This window comes from Pelobates fuscus, chromosome 6 (genome assembly GCF_036172605.1).
Source record: "Pelobates fuscus isolate aPelFus1 chromosome 6, aPelFus1.pri, whole genome shotgun sequence".
NCBI classification, from domain to species: Eukaryota; Metazoa; Chordata; class Amphibia; order Anura; family Pelobatidae; genus Pelobates; species Pelobates fuscus.
In genome coordinates, this window is record NC_086322.1 from 273268572 (window position 1) to 273288633 (window position 20062).

Sequence of the window (20062 nt, forward strand, 5' to 3'; positions counted from 1 at the left end):
AAGAGTTAATTCATGGAGCTTTTAGGTTTCAATGTAAAGAAGGGAGGTCATGATCATGAATATTGTAATGAGAGACACACTCATTAAGAAAATCATTGTATTCCTTCCACTTAATTAAAAATTCTAATTAAAATCTGCTGTATCGTATCTTGGAGTCAAGAATGTCTTCAACCTCGTATCTGTCTTTATTGTTCACAAGAATAAGAGGAGGAGGATTGCATTTGATGTGTGAGATATTGTCATTTATTTGATCAAGCTAGGCTTTTACGGTTGCGTTAGCAATGCTATACATTTTGAAGGGTTGGAATGTGGGCTAAAGATCATATTCAATTGTCTTGATGATGATAGTTTAAATAAATTCTGATATATTGTCCAACGATACCAGTGAAGAAATGTAAAACAAGATGCCACCCTAAGTTACACAGGTCAACAATTGATTCATACCCTTCTCTGAAATAAATAACCAATGTGATATATTCAATGTGAAAGAACAAACTGGCATATAAAAATACACTTTGGTGATTCTTTCTATTGTGTAAATTATGTAGATACAAGTCTCCTGCCTGATCTGCATCCTGTATTGCTTTAGACTGATATAGGGAGGAACTTTTTTTTCTCATCTCAATCCTGAGGCAAGATATATTCAAAACAAAACAAAAAAAAAAAGGTAAAATAAGTTATACAACAGATATATTGACTAAATATCTAGTGATAAGGTCAGTCAGGGACGAAAAAAACATTATAAACTGTCAGACAAGACAAAATGTCAAGAGCGAGGTCAGGATAATCCCTTAGCAAGTCAAGGTCAGAACCAAATAACATGCTATTGGGTCAGAAAGAACAGGGCACCTTGCCAATGGCAGGAGAGGTTTAAATAGCCCAAGGCTTAACACCTTTGGTTCCCGTCATACCCATGCACCAGAAGGTATGGTAATAGCTAGACACTGGTCTCGGGTCAATATTGACACCAGAATGACACAACCGTGGACCAGTTTAAGTGTTTGTGTCATTGTAGCGTTCGGTCTCAGAAATGATGCCAGGTGGGAGGAAAATGCCCTAGCATGTGTGCCGGTATGTTTATGCAAATTCCATTTAGTACATATCCGAACGTGTGGTGTTTCATAGTTCTACTTCATTAAACAGGCCACTCTTCATTTGCACATTTTCCTTGATTTTGTGTTCATTTTGCTTTGGTAATAAGAGGCAGGTGAGTTTAGCCAAGGAATAGAGAATATAGTCTCAGCTTTTTTTCAGTTGCCTTTCGCAAGCCAAAGGTGACCATAAGTACACAGGAAACGTGGCAGTTTTAATAATAGAGTCAGAAAAATTAGGCAATAACTGATATACAAGATGACCACCTTGTCAGGTGCACAAAATGTCAGTAGAGTCTACTATGGACCGCTCCACAGAACTTTGTTGGTAGAATTCCATGGAACGTTGGAATTGAGGAAGCAATGTGACAAATACATAATGGAGGAACACAATATATTCTGTAAACTTGTAGTTGTAATTACATGGATGTTCAAGCAAAGCAATACCAGACGTGATCAGAGTTAAGACAATATTAGAAGTTTAGTCTAGTAGCTTAGCATATTAGCTTCCAGGTAATGTGTGCAGCAGGTTAACAAGGAAACAGGACACCTATATTTTACCCAGTATATTGAAGCTCTATGTTCGGTACGTGTATGTGTTTTTCTTTTTATTCTGATGGATATCTGGGTTAATTTTTTATTTGTGTTTAACCGCTGCTTTTAGCCAATTTAAGCTTTTTTTCTTCTTCTGATGACAGCACTAAATCTGACTCAAGAGGAAGTGGGTCAGATTCTTGGAAAAACTTGAAAGGACAAACTTGATAGCCTTAATTTGTTTGACCTATGTTATTAAGTATCAAGGTTGGCCAAACATAAGACCCTCAGCATTAAGGCTGCCAAAGCATCATGGGAGTTTTAGTTCTGCTCATGCAAAATTGGAATAAAGAATTTAACATTTCATAGACATATCTATATAATACAGTTTATTTTAATCCTGATGGGGACTTTTAATAAGCTCAGTGTAATAGTTTGTATTTACTTGAAATGTACTATGTTTTTAAGGGGACACAAAAACAACTTCAGGTTAATGAAGCAGTTTTGGTATATAGATCATGCCCCACGCAGTCTTACAGATTATATTCCTGCCATTTAGGAGTTAAAGCAGCACTGTCACCCCCTGAAACATTTGTATTTATTAAATTATTATGAAATACTCATTTTGACTGTTTTGGGATTTTGCTGAAATTCCAACCCAATCAAGAGATATACAGAGACGAAGTAAGGACTACTTTGTCTGTATATATTTCCTCCACCTGAGCAGATTCAAAGTGTCAATCCCAGCAGACGTCACCAGTAACCACTGCAGGGAATTGGCTCTGTCTATGGAGGATCCCACGGACTTATGGGATCCTCCATAGACCTCAATGCTGTATTCTCCCGAATGTGCTGAAGAGGACCTGCCGGAAGACGATGACTGCACCCGCCAGGGACTTGTTCAGGTAAGTATATCTCACCCCTGGGCCACGGACACCCCCGAAGGTGGGGGCGCCGAGAGGATCCCTGTCACAGGGGGCCCAGGAGGTGACCATTAGGAAGAATGTGTGACTAGGGCTGCATAAACAAGCGGCAATGTCACAGTCGGGAGTCTTAATTTGGCAAAGTCCCCAGACATTGACAGTGCTGCTTTAAATCACTTTGTTTATGCAGCCCTAGTCACACATTCTTCCTAATGGCCACCTCCTGGGCTCCCTGTGACAGGGATCCTCTCGGCGCCCCCACCTTTGGGCGCCTTGAGGATCGGCCGGGCGCTGGGGGAGGCTCAAGAGCCACTTTCCCAGCGCTGCGGCCCCAGACAGGGGGGGCCCACCAGGAAACATCCTGGTGGGCGCCCCCAGCAGGCCGGCGCCCTAGGTGAATGCCTAGTTCGCCTAACGGTCGTGTTGGCCCTGGCTGCATGGACCCAGACAAAGTGATTTAGCTCCTAAAAAGCAGAGAATTGAGCAGTGAAACTGCAGGGGCATAATCTATACTCCAAAACTGCTTAATTGAGCTACAGTTGTTTTGATGAATATAGTATCTCATTATCAACAAAGAGGTGGGCTACAAAATTAATAAGAGGAATAGAACATTTTAGTTACGAAGAAAGGCTAACAAAATTAAATCTCTTTAGTTTGGAAAACCGCCACTTCAGAGGAGATATGATCGCATCATACAAATAAATTTGGGGCCAATACAAACCATTGGCTGGAAATCTATTAATAAAAAAGGACTATACATAGGGTTCTGGGTCACGCATTTAGACTGGAAAAAATGGAGATTTACGCTAAGGCAAAGAAAAGTTATTTTTTTGTTTTTTTTAAGTAAAAACAATAAGTATGTGGAATTCTTTGCCTGAAGAGGTGGTTTTATCAGAGTCTATACAGATGTTTAAACAGCAAATGGATGAATATTTGCAAAAACATAATATTCAATAATTTTTAATTAGTGGGGTAATAACTTCTTGATACAAAGAGAAATCTGACTGCCATTCTGGGGTCAAGAAGGAATTTTTCCCTAGTTTGTTGCAAAATTGGAAGCATTTCACTGTTTTGTTTTTTTTGCGTCCTTTTGGATCAACAGCAGAAACATGAGAAACATAGAAATATTGAATGTGACGGCAAATAAGAACCATTCGGCCCACCTAGTCTGCCCAGTTTTCTAAATACTTTCATTAGTCCCTGGCCTTATCTTATAGTTAGGATAGCCTTATGCCTATCCCACGCATGCTTAAACTCCTTTACTGTGTTAACCTCTACCACTTCAGCTGGAAGGCTATTCCATGCATCCACTACCCTCTCAGTAAAGTAATACTTCCTGATATTATTTTCAAACCTTTGTCCCTCTAATTTAAGACTATGTCCTCTTGTTGTGGTAGTTTTTCTTCTTTTAAATATGGTCTCCTCCTTTACTGTGATGGTTCCCTTTATGTATTTGAATGTTTCTATCATATCCCCCCTGTCTCGTCTTTCCTCCAAGCTATACATGTTGAGATCCTTTAACCTTTCCTGGTAAGTTTTATCCTGCAATCCATGAACCAGTTTAGTAGCCCTTCTCTGAACTCTCTCTAAAGTATCAATATCCTTCTGGAGATACGGTCTCCAGTACTGCGTACAATACTCCAAGTGAGGTCTTACCAGCGCTCTGTAAAATGGCATGGGCACTTCCCTCGTTCTACTGCTAATACTTCTCGTTATACAACCAAGCATTCTGCTAGCATTTCCTGCTGCTCTATTACATTGTCTGCCTACCTTTAAGTCATCAGAAATAATCACCCCTAAATCCCTTTCCTCAGATGTTGAGGTTAGGACTCTATCAAATATTCTGTACTCTGCTCTTGGGTTTTTACGTCCAAGATGCATTATCTTGCACTTATCGACATTAAATGTCAGTTGCCACAACTCTGACCAGATTTCTAGTTTAAGAAATGATTTGCCATTTGGCTTATCCCTCCTGGAACATCAACCCTGTTACATATCTTAGTATCAACATTGATGGACATGTCTCATTTCAGTCTATGTGACTATATAACTATGATATCTCAGTTTTATTTTTAAATAAGAGCAATAAAATCATTAATATGATTTTATAAACCTGTGATTACATGTATTACTTTTACTATTGATCAGTATGTTGATAATGACGAAAATGGCTAAAGGTTAATTGAAGCTACAGTCCACAGCAACTTAAATACAATAGCGTTTCCTGTATCCGTTTGTGCAAGTTCTTTGAGTTATCTGTGCGAATCTCTTGCCTTGGGCTCTGCTTATTCTGAGTTATGTCCAATGTTCTTTTTTCTCCATGCCAACCTACTTCTGGTTCTCATTAGGTGGTATGCTATATACAAAAATGTGAAGTCTATGCTGCTTTTTTTAATGCTGTGCTGTGCAATTAATCTGTGCATGTACTTTCACATCAAAAATAAAGAATTTCAAAAAAGAAAAATAATATATGAACCTGCCAATTTAAAGGTTTGGTTTTCACAGTCATTGTTAACGAATACATGCAAAACCAAAAGAAAGGCAACAGCATTCTTCAAAATAAACACGTCCTCAAGGTCAGACCCAAAAGTACATTTTTATTTAGAACCTAATCTGCCGGCTAATGTTTTTTTTTTTGTTTTTTTTTAATGTAATGTATGCATGCTGGCAGTATTCAGATTGCCGACTTTAAAGTATTGTTTTTATGGTTTATTGTGCTAACACAATTTGCGATGAATAGACATGTATATATATTTTTTATATTTATTTTGTAAGAATATAGCCAGCAGGATGTGACTTCACTCTGTTTACACAACAGTGATGCAAGGTCTGTAGTTTTTATTTTTATTCTTTGTGACACATTCACACTAAACACTTCCACACTCCACCCCCCTTAATTTGTGTGACATACTACCCCTTCCTCACACCATGTGTTACAATCCTGTGGTCTGAGGTTCACGTGAATCATGCTCAACGGTGTATAAATAGTAGAGATAAGCAGAGGAGAGGTAGATTGGAGATATTGAGGCATAAGGAAAAACTGCTTGTTTGGGTGCCATCATGAAAGTGTTGTCAGTATTAGTCCTGGTGGGCTTCCTATGTGTTAGGACTCACTGCGCTCCTACACTCCAGAAGACCCCACTTCCTATCATATTCCCAGGAGAGATCCGTAACAACATAAGTGACCTACAACTAGCTGAGGTGAGTCCCATCTTTCTGTATCTGACCTCTATCTCTTTGTCCTTAATCTCTGTTTTTCCACAATGTCTGCTGTTTTGTGGCTATTTTGACCCTATATTTGTCTCTCACTTTCTAGATCCAACTGTATTTGTGAACTGCAGGCCCACTGTACCCTTTTCATGTTTATCTGTGCTAATAACCTTGGAAACATTCCATTTACTATACTGTGACTTTCTACTTAGTGCACAATTAACCTTTCCAGCCCCCAAGAGATATGCTTTGCAATGTAACGGATTATAGCTCTTTATCCACATATCTATATATTAACTTTTACCTTCTCCACTGGACTGTTGTGGCATGCATCTCCTGGATTCCTCTGAAAAAGCATTTCTGCACTGCAGATTTATAGCATGTAGTCTGTATGTGAAGAATGTTAACCTGTTAAATTCCTTGGTAAATCCACCTTCCCTCTCCCGAGCTGTCGTGACTTGTCTTGCCTTGGTGCGAGCCAGATGTAATAATCCCTTGTGTTACCTGCCAAGCTTATCCCCGATTAAGCAGTGATTGATATACCTCTGTTACATGTGCATTTGATTTTCCAGCTATTGGTGAGCGTTGTCTCTCTCTCTCTCTGACCTCATTTCACACTTCCCGACTTACCCATCGTACACCTTTATAACACACAAATGCTTCCTTTATAGAACTACCTGCAAAAGTACGGATACCTGGGCTTGGAGCAGGGGTCTGAGAGTCATGTCTCCCTGCGGAAAGCCCTTAGCCACATGCAACGTAAACTGGGACTGCAAGAGACAGGAGATCTGGATCAAGAAACAATGGCTGCCATGCGAGCCCCTCGCTGTGGAGTGCCAGACATAGGCCAGTTCAACACATTTGAGGGAGAATTAAAGTGGGATCACCATGACATCACGTACCGGTAAGTGTTTATGTTGAACATTTGAAGTCCTCCTTTAATATATCATAATATCTCATCAGTTATTAGATGCTTTATGTGTGTGTGTGTGTGTGTGTATATCTATATATATTTTTACATAACATGCCCACTATTATAACAGGCTGGCCAGGCTATAATCCCGTATTACACAGAGGGTAACAGTGCTATTATTTCCTGTAATGATAAGGTGAAAATGCACAGGTCATCTCTACGCAGTCAGGGACTTGAGTCTTGGACATATCACTTCTGAGCATCATCTGCCACCATTTTAATGACGGAAGCTAAAATGGCTGCTGCCTGGGACAGTAACTACTGCTAAGCTCATGAACCCCTACACTACTTTAACAATTACAATAAGCCTAACCTACAAACACAACAGCAAAGCCTGTATTAGGGAAAAATAATGCCACACCTTAGGTCTCATGCTCTCAATGGCATTTTTCCACGGTACACAGTTCACTATTAAGTATCCTCTCCCCTCTCTCTGTCATATATATATATATATATATATATATATATATATATATGTTTGTGTGTGTGTGTGTGTGTGTGTGTGTGTGTACCACTGCCCTATTCGTATATTGACGTTTGCCCTCTGACCTGGAAACAGTGATTTAATATATGTGACAGAGAAATCTCAATATTGATTGTTATTATTACAATGCAAATAAACCCTGTACGTGATGAGACTCGTAATATAAGACCATCATGTTTGTGAGATGTGAACAGATCTCGTCTACAATCTGCTTATAATTGAGACCAACGTCCAATGTGTGCCTCACATTGCCCTTCGTAGCCTCATGTACTTTCCGTATCTCACCCAGTGTTCTGAACTACTCCCCTGATTTGGACCCTGAAATCATAGACGATGCCTTTGCTCGCGCCTTCAACGTCTGGAGCGAAGTGACCCCCCTTACATTTACACGTATATACGATGATGTGCCTGACATTGACATCCTATTCGGATCTGACAGTAAGTAGAAGTAGCAATGAAGTAATTAGAACAAGTGACATCACAGAATGATGTCAGAAATGTCCTTACATTATTTTCCTTAAAGTAGCAATGCAATTGTATTTCTAGCTTGATGTTACACGTTGGATGTGAACCTGTTACCTACAGGATATCACATCATCAACATTAAATTTATGTTCTAACTGCCGAGTTCTAGGGAGCAAAGAAGGAAAGGCAGTAGCAACATTCTAGTTTTAATAATAATTTAATAAAATTTGAATGAATTACAAAAAAACAAGTAAGGGTCTTGCATTAATTATGTAATCAATATTAACCTGGAATGGATCAATATTCTTATAATTTATGTATTAACACACCTTCCTACATTTTGTGTGTGCATACGTGCGTGCCTGCGCGCAAGCGTGCTCATGGGCACTGCATTAACAAGGAAATTTAATTTTTAATTTTAGTCTGAAAAAAAAAACACTTTAGTTCAGCAACCTGAAGATTTATGATATATATTGCAATTTTACAAATCACTACTATTTTCTGTTTAGTGATAAGTGCGTATATGCACGTTTACCTGTATTAATAATGTATAAGCATTGTTACTCCGGCCGTTGAGACCTACAATTTCCATAATCTAGATTGTGCATCATGTCAAATGCTCTCTAATTAAATACTGTCCCAGAGGTTAGCTGTGACCGGCCTGTATCATATATCAATGCTGTGACAGATTGTGCAAAGCCTAAAGTCACATTTATATTCGTCCTTACTTAAACAGATCATGGAGACCCCTACCCATTTGACGGCAAAGATGGCCTCTTGGCTCACGCATACCCACCTGGTAGTGGCGTGCAAGGGGATGCACACTTTGATGATGACGAGTTCTGGACTCTTGGCACCGGAGTGGGTGAGTATCAGACCTTTAAAGTCTATAAAAATAAATAAATAAATAAATAAAAGGAAGAAAGAAAAAAAAAAAAACATCTTAGAAATCAGACTGAAACTCAAAAACGAGCTTCTTTTCATATCTGTTAAATAATATTTTAATATGGTTTTATATTATTTATAACTGGCACTGTGCACATTTTTGTTGTTACATAAGAGTTTATAATTACACTTTTGATGCCTGGAGCTCTGAGGAACAAAGACTGGCGTAACATCAAAGGGAGGAAGACATGTCACAGAGCGTTAACCAACAGAGATTATCCCTTTCTATACATAACTGTAATCTGCCTCTCTCACGAGGAGCTAAGTAACAATTGTCGCCCATCCAATATTCATTAGAAAACGTCCGTTTCTTGCTAAGATGTATCTGTTTAAAAATGATCTTTCTCTTCCAAACTGTAAAATGAAAGAGCAGCCCGAGACCTAATTATTTGCAGTTAAAAAGAATGTACATCGACCGCTCACTTGAATTTCTGCATAAAACCCCCATTTGTATACGTCAAACAAAGCAGGTTTAAACAGGGACCCGTCAGGGTGTCACAAGCTTTTTTTTTTTTTTTTTTTAAAAAGGACATCTGTAACCTCAACATATATTTTCATATAACGATGCTCTCATCGAGGTTTGAAAGGAAATAGACTCAGTGTTAAATGATGTAAAAATTAGAGTCATCCCTACCTTTAGTATATCTTTCAGCCGTATACATATACCTTAGCTCAGACAATGTTTGAAAGACTCTATATAGTCTGTATGGTCTTCCCTGCTTCGCATCTTGCACAGTGCAGTGACATCAGACCAGATAATTGTCAAATTCGACACTGTCCGACCCAAGACGCCTTTATATGGCTGAATGATCCTGTCATACGATAAAGGTAGGAATGAGTTTTCCCCATGTTTTAAATTTATTTATTTTTTTACATATACTTCATTTAACAAAGAATCAATTTCCTTTCAAAACTTGATAAAAGGATCATTATATTAAAATACAGTGTTGAGGTGACATTTCTCCTTTAAGAGCAATAGTAACGTTTTTTACGGGGGTGTTCATGTATAGCGGCACATGGGTAATATCAGGTTTCAGGAATACAAAATCGGTTCTTCTTCATTCTTTAGCCACGTAAATGTGACCTCTCTCTTAAACACGCCACAGTTATTTTAGGAGAGGTCCCTTCGATTCCATTAACGCTTTCTCATATGATGCGTAAGATTGGCCTCCTGATACAATATTTATATGTCTGAGTCATCTCACATAGGCAGCGGGCAGAAAGAAATCTTTTTTTTTGTATTTCTTTAAAACATCATTCCCTTTAATATGCATATTTTAAAAGTGGGGCTTTCTTCTGTTATGTAAGCGCATGTGAGATGGGTCTCTCCTGAGATACGGATTTATGTAGATGGTCTTTCTTTGACTGTAAGAGTAGAATATGCGTACTCCCTATTACATATTCATGTGCATTGTTTTTTTTAAAGTCTGTCAGTTCTATCAATTATAGAGAAAGCATCTCTGGAATATCCTTGGTTTATATTTTGATTGACTAGAACTTTCCAACCAAAATTGTTCTTCGTTATATGGCTCATTATTGTCTTCTTAGTTAAGCCAGCCTGATGCTAAATTGTCGCTGGTCTAACTCATCCCCCCCCCCCCACCCTGTATACATTCATGATTTCACAGTTAACAGACTCGGTAAAATAAAATATTGCCCAGAGATATATTAAAACAATATTTAAATTTATACAAAAGAAACACAACTCCAAGTGGTTAAATTTGATTAATGTCACACTATGGTAAAGGGCACTTACATCTGCAAAGTCTTACTTGCAACCATATGGCTTAAGCTGAATTCTCATCTTATTAGAAATTCTTTCATCTTTGACCAGACAGAAAGACTGTGACCTCCAGCTATGGGTGAACTTTGTATTTTAAAATGTAAATTCCTTCGGTCACCTTCACGGGAATGCTGGAAAAGATTACATTTAAAAAAAAAAAAAAAAACTCCAAGGGAAGAGGTATAAAACAAATAATGGACAAGACTGCCTTTAGGCAGGGTTGAGAGGGGCTTCCACCCACAGCAGGATTAACAATAAGATGACTTCTGGCGGCCGACTAGGGTGCATGAGTTAGACAGGAGCCCCAGAAACATGAATTTGCTGGGCACCACCAACCAACCAAGTGAAGAATGAAAACGGACCCCAAACAAGTCACCTGTCTAGGGCCCCTTTGTATTGTAATTCTTCACTGCTTCCACTCCAGGGTCCACAGTGTTTAGGTAATCCATGATAGATTTCAATCGACTTCACATACAGTTCCTCAAGACACAGGGATGTGTGCAACTTCAATTATGTGTATTTCATGGGACACACACTATGTGTGCATTTCCCTGGTACACACACTATTTTTGGTAGCTATGATGTTACCCTGAAACATTCCTGAATGATGCTGGGAGTACTGAGGGAGTGATACTATTTTTGTAATACAGTCAGTCTCTTACATGACTTTCTACTTTATTTTCAGTTGTAAAAACACACTTTGGAAATGCAAATGGAGCTCTGTGCCACTTTCCATTCATATTTGAAGGCAAATCATACTCAACTTGTACAGCAGTTGGACGATCTGATGGACTTCCTTGGTGCAGCACAACCGCCAACTACGATGAAGACCGCAAATATGGCTTCTGTCCGAGCGAATGTAAGTACCTGAATAACAGTTTGAAATCTAAGGTAACAATGGTAACTAGACACCAAAATTAGGTTTAAAAAAAAAAAAAAGGAAAATCCTAAATAAACCAACAAAGTACACAAAAATCCCTATGGGTGTAAATAGAAACTTTAGAAAATGTTAGGGTAATACAGAGAGAGTTGGGTTGCCACCTACTGGTGTATAAACAAAAGACTGGTAACAATGTAACCTAGAGCTAATCATATTCTTGCACAAATAATTACGGACATGTTTTTCCAAACAAAATTCAGATAAACATTTAACCCCTTAACACCGCAGCCAAATGTACAAGTTGTGAACGAAACAAAACGTAAACAAAACCTGGCATTTGCGCTATATGTCTGTCCAACCGTAATTCACCTCTTTCATATTAAATGCACCCCCCCTTATTATATATCATTTTATTCAGGGGAAACAGGGCTTTCATTTAATATCAAATATTTGGCTATGAAACATAATTTAATATGAAAAAAATGGGAGAAAATAAGATTTTTTTTGATTTTTTTCGTTCTTCATGACATTTTAACTGTCAATGTCATAATACTGTTTGCTTTTACTGCAATAAAATACACATATTTGTATTCAGCAAAGTCTCACGTGTAAAACAGTACCCCCTATGTACAGGTTTTATGGTGTTTTGGGAAGTTACAGGGTCAAATATAGCGTGTTACATTTGAAATTGAAATTCGCCAGATTGGTTACGTTGCCTTTGAGACTGTATAGTAGCCCAGGAAATAAATTTACACCCATAATGGCATACCATTTGCAATAGTAGACGACCCAAGGTATTGCAAATAAGCGATGTCCAGTCTTTTTTAGTAGCCATTTGGTCACAAACACTGGCCAAAGTTAGCGTTTGTATTTGTTTGTGTGTGAAAAATGCAAAAAACGCCAATTTTGGCCAGTGTTTGTGACTAAGTGGCTACTAAAAAAGACTGGACATACCCCATTTGCAATACCTTTGGTTGTCTACTATTGCAAATGGTATGCCATCATAGGGGTAATTTTCATTCTTGGGCTACCATAGGGTCATAAAGGCAACGTAAGCAATCTGGCGAATTTTAATGTGAAAAAAATTAAACACAAGCCTTATATTTGACGCTGTAATTTTTGAAAACACCATAAAACCTGTACATGTGGGGTACTGTTGTACTCAGGAGACTTCGCTGAACACAAATATTTGTGTTTCAAAACAGTAAAAAGTATTGCAGCAATAATATCGTCCCTGTAAGTGCTGTTTGTGCGTGAAAAATGCAAAAAACGTCACTTTTACTGGCGATATCATGGTTGTAATACATTTTACTGTTTTGAAACACTAATATTTGTGTTCAGCGAAGTCTCCCGAGTAAAACAGTACCCCCCATGTACAGGTTTTATGGTGTCTTGGAAAGTTATAGGGTTAAATATAGTGCTAGCAAATTAAATTCCCTATACTTTCGGCATGGGTGGTCAGGCAGGTCCCGCTAATTGTAATTAATTAGGATACCTAATTATGTAAAATTATTACATAAATATATGTGTAGAATTAATATATGTATATATATACATATGTGTATATATACGTATATATATATATATTTTTTTTTAAATATTTTTATTTATATATAGGTATATATATAGTGATATATACCTATATATTTATGTATATAGATATATATATTATTTCGTTATAAGTGTATTTTGATATAAATATATATATATATTAATATCAGAATACAGTTAGAACGAAATAAAACACATCTATATATTTTTTAATATTTTATTTTTAATTATTTTTTTTATTTTATTTTTTTACGTATTTACATATTAATTTTTTTTATATTATTTATAAATATATATATAACAATAATTATATATATATTTAATCAGTATCAGTCTACGTGTAATTTGATATTAATATATATATATAATTATATATATATTAATATTAAAATACACCTAGACGGTGTATGTGTGTGTATGTATATGTGTATATATATACTTAGATCATATATATATAATATATATATATGATCTAAGTATATAATTTTATTTTTTTTACACTGTTTTAAACATTTTTTATTTGATTTTCAGCCAGCAGGGGGACCAACTGTCATTACAGTTGGTCCCCCTGCTGGCAATGCAGCAGGCAGCTATACCGGCCATGTGATTGTGAGGTCCTCGCAAGGACCTCACTCTCACATGGCCGGGAGGGCTCCTGGAGGGCGGACGTGCCGCGGGGGGCTCCCTGGGAGTCCCCCGAACCGCGATCGCCGGCGTGGGACCGCCAGCGACCGGGTAAGTTACTAAAAAACGGAGGGCGTACTATTACGTCCGGCGGCGTTTAGAGCCGCTTTTAAAAGGACGTAATAGTACGCCCTCCGGACTTAAGGGGTTAAACATATTCTGAAAATTGTATTATATTTACGTAAAAAAGACTTGAAGGAGTCTTTTCGGCTTCATTTAATATACTACGAAATAAGCAGAGGTGACAAGGAACTTTTAGGTCAAATTTTGCTATTTTCATTATTTTGGTCTTAATTTACTTTGTCGACTCCCAGTTTAGTGTATATAGTGTATATACGTTTGGATACATCCTCATGGATATCAGTAGGCAGAAATATGCTTTACTATTTATACTACTACATGAGTGGTGTATTAAGTTTTCCTTCAGTTAGTATTGTGTAAACTAAAATAAACTTAGGCCCCAATTTAATATCGTTAGATACGTTTTCCAAAATATTTATAATAAGATTTTTTGATAACTTTTTTAAATAATTTAATATTATGAAAAATGTTAAAAAAATTTATACATGTTATGTTCTGATATTTCAATGCATTGAAACAGTCCTTTGAAACATTAATCCAAAAATATTACATGATAATGTGATTTATTACATGGATATTGTTCTTTGGTATTTCCCCAGTGCTTTTTACATATGGAGGGAACAGTAATGGAGAGCCCTGTGTCTTCCCCTATATCTTCGATGGAGAATCCTATTCTAGTTGTACCAAGGAAGGTCGTTCTGATGGGTATCGCTGGTGCGGTACCACTGCCAACTATGACACAGATAAAAAATATGGCTTCTGCCCCAACAGAGGTAATTCATTCCCTAGCATTCTATAGAATTTCTCCTTCATGATGTTGGGTTAAGACAGGTAGCCAATATGTACAGTTATCATTAGATGAATATATAATAATGTGTGGCATAGGACTATGCCATAACCTAAAAAAGGCTAGTGATGATACCACTTTATATAATAGTGTTCAGTGTCACTGAAATGGGACCAGATTTACAATGACTGTATAAAAAAGGCAGATGGCCGACTTGGGGATTTTATGTATACAAATGTCAAAAGACTATTGATTGTGGCAGTACTTAACAGATGTCTTCTCTTTCAGACACTGCTGTGATTGGTGGAAACGCTCAAGGAGATCCTTGTTTCTTCCCATTTTCATTTCAAGGAAAAACGTATAATTCATGCACAAGTGATGGTCGGGGGGACAGGAAGTTATGGTGTGCAACCACCTCTAGCTACGACCAAGATAGAAAATGGGGCTTCTGCCCAGATAGAGGTTTGTAACCACCACTTTGATATGCCTTATCTCCAGAACATTTATCTCATCCCCAGAACTCACCCCACCACCCATTAACTCTCTCTATATCTGGAAGAAAGTACCATTTTGAAGCCACACCAAAACATACTGTCCAGTTTCTCTTAAATATTCAAATGACTACAATGAGTGCACTATATTGTGTGACCTTTAGTACATTGGCGGGTTATCATTGAAAATCTCTAGCTTAAAAATTCTCCACATCTCGTAGTGACTTTTTGAATATCACCTCCTGTGTTAATGAGAGTATCATTCCACATGTCCACCGGATGGATCTAGTTTATAAGTACATGTCCTCCACCTACAATATATAATATATCTGTGCTTTATCTATTTTTGATACCAACCTCTTTCCTACAGGGTATAGTCTGTTCCTGGTGGCTGCTCATGAGTTTGGCCATGCTCTGGGATTGGAGCATAGTGATGTCCAAGATGCTTTAATGTACCCGATGTACAGCTATGTGAGTGATTTCCAACTTCATTCTGACGATGTGAAGGGGATTCAGTATCTGTACGGTAAGTAGCAGTAATACGGTGTAAGAAGTATATTTTGGTACAGTGACACACAAATATACATAATAGGACAGAGTAAATTGAAGCCACCAAGCTAATCATGTGTATGGTATCATCTAACATCATCTGTATAGTACACAATGTGGTACCATATCAACATAAGAAGATTCCTGACTGTATCATTCTTTTAAAACTAATCTGTAGAATTACCTCTGAAAGGTCAGCTTTCTGTTTTATTAACAGTAAGTCACAATAGTAACATTCATTATATTCTCAATATGCTCCATGTGCCTGGAACCGTAAGTCTGAAATTAAAGACAAACACAGCAAAACTGAAATAACATTTGAATATCAAGCTGCGTAAGTGCTGTGTCACCGCTACATGGACTTATATATTGAATCATCCTTAAAATGTATTATTCTAGTATCAGCACTGAGCCAGCGGCACACATTTTAGGCTCACATAGTTCGGCTGGAAAATGGAAGCAGACTACTATAAAAATTGCATGTCCCTATTTAAGGAAAGTATTGAGTAGAAAACGTTTGTTATATTTCTATGATTTGCGGCAAAGATGTGAAATCTTTCAAAAATAAGGTTTCTGATCCGAAGACAACTTTGACATGCACTATTATTGTATATTCTATGGCTTGGACTTGCCATATTTACAAATTAGCATCCTGAAGCTCAAACCATGTGTTTCTTTCCATTTTTGTCCATTATATTTATTTTTAGAGATGGAAAATCACACTTTTTTTTCCATAACCACTTCCTTAATATCAACATAAGAAGAGGAAGGAATTCATGACCTCCCCATATAATAAATTCACAAAGTCAAATGAGAATCAATATTAACCTCAACTTAGACTTAAAGTGAATAATATGTACTTGCAAATAGGCCAATGACTTTATAGAGCCATAGAAGCATGTGCACAAGTTTTTTTCCCTTTTAAGAGTATAAAGCAAAATTGTTTCTACCATGAAAAGGAACCAAAAATGTCCAGATATTACAAAACAGTCATTAAAAGACAGGAAAAAAAAGATAGGTACACGTATGGTATTCTGGGATATATTCATATCCAGTTTCCCCCAACATCATGCACCTTTTGTGTATGTTCAGTGCCCAAGTCCCCAGGGCAGGTGCCATCATGCAAATTTGTTGTGTGCATAACAACAACTGTAGATGTTAAGACGTCTCCAGATTACAATAACAACACTGTGGATTTCAATGACCAAACAAACAAAACCTGGTTCTAGTGAAGTGGAACTACAGAAGGGAGATTTATCAAGGCAATACAGATGTGTTTTTGGATGCAAAGAGCTAAATGCTGAGAGACAATCTATTGCTTCTCATGGTTATTACTCATTACACTTTGGCCCAGAATAGCACCTGTTTTACCTTCATAAACTCCCCACGAAATCTTAATAAATACGAAATTCCATTTTAAGCAGCATAGGACTAGTGATTAGTATGTGGAAGAAAGTAACTGTTGTCTTTATCCTCAGGTCCTAAGCCAGGTCCAGGTCCCAATCCTCCAGTACCTACTAAGAAGCCATCACCAACAACAACTTCATCCCCTACTACAACCACCACTACCACCACAACCACTGCTGGTACTGACCCCGTGGACCCAACACAAGATGCCTGTAAAGTAAAAATATTTGATGCCATTGCAGAACTGCAGGGAGAGCTTCACTTCTTCAAGGACGGGTAAGCAATGGGGTTGACAAAAGACAAACAAACTCAAGTTGGCATCAAAGAAATGTAAAAAAAAAAATAACCCCCTGTAGTTGTTGTTTATAACCCCTCATCCTGTAAATGTAGCATTCATGTTAAATTATGAAGTCAGCCTGTAAACTATCTTGTTAGTTAACCTATTCTCGTTGTATTTTGCAGACTGTATTGGAAAGTGTCTGCCAAAGGGCAGGGTCCTCCTAAATCTCCACTCCGTATCGCAGATACATGGTCAGCTCTGCCTGACAACATCGACACTGCGTTTCAGGACCCCACCACCAAGAGAATATTCTTTTTTGCCGGTAGGTATATTGCAGTCCAATATGCACATCGGTTATAATGTAACCTGTAACTGCTGTTACAAATGTACAATTTTAACAATTTCTTCAAAGCCTACACTATTATTAAAAAATTTATAAACTAGCACAATACACTCATGCATTAGCTGCATCGCACACTCTGTTGCCTTGGTAGCAGGAAAATATTTGCTATAATTTACCTTGCTTAGTCATATCCAAATATGTTTTCAGGGCATCTTCTAAATTTGAAACAATATGATATACTAGTTGACTGTGACTTAAAATGTTGTTATTTAAACATATACGTCTTTGCAGGACGCAAATTCTGGCAATATACTGGTAACAGTGTTCTGGGCCCACGCAGTATCGAAAAGCTGGGTGTGGACAAGGATGTCCAGGCTATCTTGGGAGCTATACCCAGAAATAATGGAAAGGTGCTGTTATTTAATGGGGAGAGATACTGGAGGTGAGTAAAAAAGAAACAGTACTTAAGAATCATGTTTAGTAAAAGATGTGGCAGGATCAGCACAAAGGCGACCTTAGGAGGTTGCCTAAAACCCATGGGTTAGACAGGGGCTCCAGAACCATGAATTTACTTGGTCCCATTAACCATTCCTATGTGAAGAATAAAAGAGGAGCCAAACTGGTAACTTGCCTAGGGCTCCGAACGATCTTAATTCTTCTCTGTATGGAAACGTAGACTTCATTATGTGATTGGAGGATATGTAATAGCCACTACAGGCAGTGAGAGTTCAGAACTGTAGGATTCAATATAAATCAAGGATAAATTACAGTTTTGTTTTTAAAACTAATAATGTTGATGTGTAGACTGGAAATTTGGAGATAGGAGCAGGTGGGAACAAACGTATACAAAGTTAGAGAGGAACTGTGGCAGGTCCTTGTACTTACGCCCTAGTTTTATTTAACGCAGGGTTGATAATGGAAAAGAAGAAAGTAAAAGAAACCCACATTTGCTGCTGCTGCCCAATGATGCCTCTCGTGTGCTGTAATGAGAAATGCAATTCTGTACGTGCTGTACATGCGCATGCTCTTCAAATATAATAATATGTACACTTTGCCTATCTTTGCACAGCAAGTCATGCAACTTAGAATAAAATAATATATAAGGAATTTTCAAAAAATGTTGGCGCCACCAGCAGCTAACTTCTAGCTATGAGATGATCTAACCCTTTTCTTCCTGTTAACAGACTAGATGTAAAGGCACAGACTGTGGATAAGGGATACCCAAGGAATACAGAAGATGACTTCGCTGGTGTTCCAAGCGACTCACATGACATTTTCCTATATGGAGGTACTTAACTGGACTTGTATATTAACTAGACAACAGCGTAACAATTACTGCTTATGCATGACCTGAGATGAGACAATGAGCTCCTCAAAACATGCCAACAAATGATAACTAGTGTCCGGTCATTAATAAACCCATTCATTTTAAAACTTTTCTTTAACTAATATATAGTACTTTAAACTAGAAAATTGCTGTAGACCTGCCGATCCAAACACTTGTGTAGACTTCATCTGGTGACCCAGCTATGACCAATACTGAAGTGAATAGTACAAAATGTATATAGCACTTATTTATTATATTTGTATTTGTTTGTATGTATTTATTAAAAAGAAATATATGGGCACTCACAGGATTAAAAAAAAATGTGAATAAAAGTTATCCTTGAGATGCATCTACATGAGCGTTAACGTTTTGGAACGGAACCCAGTCGTTTCTCTAGGATATCCACACACACACGCATAATGCTAATTATATTTGTAACTGTATCTTTCAGGAAAATATCACTTCTGCCAGGATCGCTTCTTCTGGCGCATGACATGGCGCAAACAAGTGGACAAAGTGGGGTACGTTAAATATGACCTCCTGCGCTGTCCCGAGCATTAAAGGAGAGGAGCACGCACCATGGCTGGTGGTGAAGGTGAATGATGGGTGGGAACACGAGAAGAACAGAAGATTGATCAACATTTTCAGTTTGGACCATATGCTGTGATGAAGTTGGGAGAGGGCGTGAACCCCAATTTTTGTAACCCGTCCCACTTGCAAGACATATGTTTTGAATTTTTTGGGGTATAAAATAAGAATTGTACATGGTGGTGAGCTGTAGACACGGTTGCCACTTTAATCCCTGTGACCCGCATAGCGACCCTTGTAGCAGTATGTGTGTATGTCAATGTAAAAAGTCTGCCTGGTGCAGGCTGGAGGAGAGTGTGTGAGTAATGGTGAGATGATGCACTCATGAAATGAGCAAGATGTGACCTTTTCAGAGATTTCCATAATATATTGTTTTCTTTTCTAATAAATATTATTTCTTTCAAACTTATACAGTGTCTGTATCTGGTGTTACTATTACAGAACATTAACAGTTCTTATAGGAAACAGGATATTTTTGCCTAAAACGTACAAAGCTACAAGGTTATAATTTGAGATTATGCATTTTATGAAACTGTATGGAGGTGTTCGATAAAGCAGGTTGCGCAGCCTTGGCTCTATAGCATTTGATAGACTATTCATTTTCAAAATGTTACCTTCAAAATGCGTAATATTGACAAGATGATCTCACTGCGTTCATTACAAAGGATTTTTATTATAGCAATGTC

General features: G+C 37.6%; 1 protein-coding gene across 1 annotated transcript; it reads left to right on the forward strand.

Annotated features, from left to right (window-relative positions):
* The first annotated feature begins 5345 nt into the window (after positions 1-5345).
* Positions 5346-19785, forward strand: MMP9 (matrix metallopeptidase 9). Its single transcript, XM_063459166.1, has 13 exons — positions 5346-5749; positions 6430-6662; positions 7505-7653; positions 8417-8545; positions 11094-11267; positions 14204-14377; positions 14680-14853; positions 15253-15408; positions 16910-17114; positions 17301-17440; positions 17753-17903; positions 18646-18749; positions 19240-19785. Exons 1-13 carry the CDS (start codon positions 5609-5611, stop codon positions 19347-19349), a joined length of 2040 nt encoding a protein of 679 aa, XP_063315236.1. The 5' UTR covers positions 5346-5608; the 3' UTR covers positions 19350-19785.
* Positions 19786-20062: the final 277 nt, after the last annotated feature.

Coding starts and splice junctions, on each gene's coding strand:
- MMP9 (XM_063459166.1), top strand. CDS start 5,609: ATGAAAGTGTTGTCAGTATTAGTCCTGGTGGGCTTCCTATGTGTTAGG. Junction 11,268..14,203: donor TGGCTTCTGTCCGAGCGAAT/GTAAGTACCTGA, acceptor GTATTTCCCCAG/TGCTTTTTACATATGGAGGG. Junction 14,378..14,679: donor TGGCTTCTGCCCCAACAGAG/GTAATTCATTCC, acceptor CTTCTCTTTCAG/ACACTGCTGTGATTGGTGGA.